Below are 4,910 nucleotides of genomic sequence, written 5' to 3' on the forward strand. Positions count from 1 at the left end.
GACATCAACTATTATAATAAGTGACTTCCTTCGTCGAAATTATAACTATAATTAATATCTAAATTATCTGAATTGGACGCTTATTTCTGTTTAATATTTTTCTCGACATTACAGGAGTAGCATTTTCTCTCATAGTTTAACTAGTATTTACTTTCACAGTTTATTGTACTATTTAGTTACTAGTTTTATTTTGTTTATTTATTTATTTCACTCTTAAAACTCAACTGTGATACTAATGTGTAATAATATATTGTATTATTTAATTATTTTAGTGAATAATAAAACTTAATGTGGATTTTAGAGTTTTATGTCAGCTCAAGTTTTAGTGCTAGTTCAGTTCATAAAGTTGGGTCGTGAGAATGCAGATTTAAATGATCACTCCTCTAATCCTTCGTAAAAAAAATGCATCAATAATTATAATTTTTATTTTTTAAAAAATTATTTAATAATTATAATATTTTGATATCTATTTATATATACATATTTAATTACTATTAACTTATCATTTCATATATATTATCCTATTTGTAATCGCAAAAATTATATAATTTCCCAAGTGAAGTGGAGGAAAAATAAAAGTTAAAAGCTTTTGTCAAGTTAATAATAAAAAGACATTTTTTCAACCAAATTCTTTAGCGCTATTAAAAGTGAATAGACAAAGAATGAATTATAAAAATTATCTTTGAAATTATAATTAATTAATTAATTAATTTTTATATACTTAAAACTATATTTTTGTGCCTATAATTAGACTAAATTCACAAAATTTACAATCTAACTATATTAGTCTAATGGATAAAGATATGGGTTTTCATTTCTTAGCAATCAATGTTTGATTTCATTGGAAAAGGCTATGGGATAACTTATCGTAAATACACTAGGATGCGCCAAACTAATATCGGACGGATGTGAATAAATGTATTCTTAAGATCATCATAAGAAAATTTAATTTTAATGCACCAAAATTGATTCAAAGATATTTTTAACCCTAAATACTAAAAAATAATGCATCGACTTAGTTTTCCCTGTCCGGCTCTCTCAGTTTGTTGTGTGTGATCTCCTTACCGCTTTTTAAACACCCATGCATTGCCGCCAAAGGACATTGGTCGGCTGGAAACTTGAGCCGAACGGAGTTGATGCCTCTCCCTTCTCAAAATCGCTCGTTCTACAATTCGCTCATTCAGTTTTCACAGCACAAAAACCTCCAAAAAGGCCGGGCTCTCCACGCTCAGATAATAAAAGGCGCTTCTTCCTCTTCTTGCATATACCTTGCCAACAGTCTCGTCAATTTCTATGCCAAATGCGGGCATTTACCCAAAGCCAAGCTCGTATTCGAACAAATTCGTGACAAAGATGTGGTCTCGTGGAATTGCCTTATCAATGGCTACTCCCAACATGGCCCTGCAGGCTCCTCCATTGTCATGGATTTGTTTCAGCGTATGAGAGCAGAGAACACGTTCCCGAATGCTCACACTTTTTCTGGCGTTTTCAATGCCGCTTCAAACTTGTCCTGCACTTTGGGCGGCCAGCAGGCCCACGCTCTTGCCATCAAAGCGGCTGGTTTTTATGATGTTTTTGTTGGGAGTTCTCTCCTTAACATGTACTGTAAAGCGGGTCTACTTTTGGAGGCTCGCAAGGTGTTTGATAGAATGCCTGAGAGGAACGCTGTTACATGGGCTACCATGATTTCTGGTTATGCAATTCAACGGCTGGCTGGAGATGCTTTGAGGCTTTTTGAATGGATGCGTAGAGAAGATGAGGATTTGAATGAGTATGTGTTCACTAGTGTGCTTAGTGCTTTGGCCATTCCTGAATTCATTGATAGTGGCAAACAGATACATTGCCTAGCGGTTAAAAGCGGTCTGCTAGCATTTGTTTCTACTTTAAACGCACTTGTTACCATGTATGCTAAATGTGGGAGCTTAAACGATTCTCTTCAAGTGTTTGAGATGTCAAGTGGTAAGGATTCTATCACATGGTCAGCTATGATCACTGGTTATGCTCAAAGTGGAGATTCTCAAAAGGCTCTGAAGCTCTTCTCTAAGATGCATTTTTCTGGGATAAAGCCCAGTGAGTTTACCGTTGTTGGCGTTCTTAATGCTTGCAGTGATATTGGTGCTGGTGAAGAAGGAAAGCAAGTGCATAACTATTTATTGAAGTTGGGATTTGAGTTCCAAATGTACATAATGACAGCTTTGGTTGACATGTATGCAAAATGTGGCTGTACAGCAGATGCTCAGAAAGGTTTTGATTATTTACAAGAACCTGATATTGTTCTGTGGACATCCATGATCGCAGGTTATGTACAAAATGGGGAGAATGAAGATGCTTTAAGCTTGTATGGTAGAATGCAGATGGAAGGGATTTTGCCCAATGATCTAACAATGGCCAGTGTCTTAAAAGCATGTTCAAGCCTTGCTGCTCTGGATCAAGGAAGACAGATTCATGCCCGCACTATTAAGTATGGACTCACTCTGGAAGTACCAGTTGGAAGTGCTCTTTCAACCATGTATGCAAAATGTGGGAGTCTAGATGAGGGAAACTTTGTATTTAAAAGGATGCCAGAGAGAGATACGGTCTCATGCAATGCAATGATATCTGGACTTTCTCAAAATGGGTATGGTAAAGAAGCTCTAGATCTCTTTGAGGAAATGCGACTAGACGGCACAAAGCCAGATGCTGTCACATTTGTGAATGTTCTCTCTGCTTGTAGCCACATGGGATTGGTGGAGAAAGGGTGGGCGTACTTCAAAATGATGTTTGATGAATTTGGTATGGTTCCAAGAGTAGAGCACTATGCCTGTATGGTTGATGTCCTGAGTCGTGCAGGGAAACTTAAGGAAGCAAAAGAATTTATTGAGTCAGCAAACATAGACCATGGCTTGTGTTTATGGCGCATTTTATTAAGTGCCTGTCGGAATTACCGAAACTATGAATTAGGTGCCTATGCAGGTGAGAAACTAATGGCGTTGGGCTCACAAGAATCATCTGCTTATGTGTTGTTATCAAGTATCTACATTGCCTTGGGCAGGCCTGAAGATGTGGAACGAGTCAGGAGCATGATGAGAGTTCGAGGAGTGAGTAAGGAGCCTGGGTGTAGCTGGATTGAACTCAAGAGTCATGTTCATGTATTTGTCGTTGGGGACCAAATACATCCACATATTAGAGAAATACGATTAGAGATACGAAGGTTGAGCAAACAAATAAAGGATGAAGGTTACCAACCAGCTTCTGATTTGCTTTTATGACTTTATTTAGTTGATCAGGTATACCCAGTAATTCACTTCATTCTTTGGCTATAAAATTATGGCCTCTTTTTAAATGAATTCTTCAATTATAGGGTCAAGAATTAGATTTTATTAATTTGTAAGTCCTTTTTTTTCCCAAAATGTATGTTATTTAAAAATGATTTTTATTATTAAAATATATAAAAATATTTTTGAAGAAATATGGAATTAAATTGATTTTAAAATAAAAATAGTCTCCTAATTTAGCAGAAAGAAAATATAAGTTTACCTTTATTAAACATTGACCACTTCATTGGCCAAGTTGAGTTTTTATTTATGTTTTTTTTTATTATTATTTTCATTATCTCGTAATTTAGGATAATTTAATTTCACTATTCTCTTTTATATATATAATTTGTTTTTCTTCCTTACCTACTTTGATATCCAGAGATTACATTATTTTAACTATACACTAGCATTTTGAATTTAATACTTTGTTTGGTTGAAAGGGTGAAAACTATAGAGGGAGAGCTAATAAAGGGAAGGAAGAGAGTAAAGAAATGCAGAATGATTGGATTTCATTTATGTTGTTTGGCATTTAGAAATTAGCTTTCTAAAAACTATTGATATTCATAATTGATGAAGTAGTCTAGTGGTAAGACGGTAAAAGTTGTCTAATTGGTATATTTTTTTTGTTGATTAAGGTGTGACTAGGCTCATTTTTACATTTATGCATGGTATAACCATTATATATAACGAATATATTTTAATATTGATGATGATTTAATCAATGATGCTTTGGTTAGTTCCAATAATGAACTGCCTCAATTTTCAATCTTGGGGAGTGGAAACGGATTTGGAAACTTCATATACCTCCTAAAATAAAAAATTTTGTGTGGAGAGCACTCAGAGGCATTCTCCCTACAAAGGTTAATGTGCTGCGGAAGTGATTTGACGGGGATACTATTTGCTCCATTTGCGGGTTAGAGGAGGATGACCTTCGTGTTTTTGTCCATTGCCCCAAGGCTAAAGAACGTTGGAATATACTTGGCATTTCTTTTCAGCCACAAGCTTTATCTAATCTCTGTGATCGATTTGCTTTCATTTTTAGAGATGTTGATGTGGGTTTGCATGAGAAAGTTTATTCTGTGTTATGGACCTTGTGGTACCACCGTAATTTGTTAATCTGGCAGGGAAAGAATTCTGTTCCGCATGAAATTTTCAGGTCTATGTTGCAATTCTTGCATGACTGAGAGTAGGTCCGTTTGCAGCGTGATGTTGATTGCTGCACCATCTCCTTGTCAAGTTAGCTGGGTTAAGCCCTCTAGAGGTCGCGCGAAGTGTAATTTAGATGCATCAGTGTTTCGATAAGCCAGGCAAACTAGTTTTGGTGCGATTCTCTAGGATTCGAATGGGTTGTTTATGGCAGGTCTTTCGAGTTATCAAAATGGTGTTCTTCCAAAAGTTGCAGAAGTTATTGGGCTAAGAGAAGTTGTTATGGTTAAAAAAAATAAAAAACATGAGTGGACATCGAGAGGGATTATAGGGAAGTTTTTGCTATCCATTCCATTGAGAAAGATATTTTTGAGTTTGGTCAAATTGTCTATGATTGCATAATCTATTATTACAAGAGTCTAATTAAACTTTGGCTTGGAATCAGCAATAAGCTAATTTAACAACTTA

The 4,910-nt window shown here is 35.5% G+C and overlaps 1 protein-coding gene across 1 annotated transcript; it reads left to right on the forward strand.

The window, feature by feature from the left end:
- The first annotated feature begins 869 nt into the window (after positions 1-869).
- On the forward strand, positions 870-4,445 carry LOC110636095 (pentatricopeptide repeat-containing protein At2g33680). Its single transcript, XM_021785646.2, has 2 exons — positions 870-3,266; positions 4,034-4,445. Exon 1 carries the CDS (start codon positions 1,137-1,139, stop codon positions 3,246-3,248), a length of 2,112 nt encoding a protein of 703 aa, XP_021641338.2. The 5' UTR covers positions 870-1,136; the 3' UTR covers positions 3,249-3,266; positions 4,034-4,445.
- The last annotated feature ends 465 nt before the right edge of the window (positions 4,446-4,910 follow it).

This window comes from Hevea brasiliensis, chromosome 12 (genome assembly GCF_030052815.1).
Source record: "Hevea brasiliensis isolate MT/VB/25A 57/8 chromosome 12, ASM3005281v1, whole genome shotgun sequence".
NCBI classification, from domain to species: domain Eukaryota; kingdom Viridiplantae; phylum Streptophyta; class Magnoliopsida; order Malpighiales; family Euphorbiaceae; genus Hevea; species Hevea brasiliensis.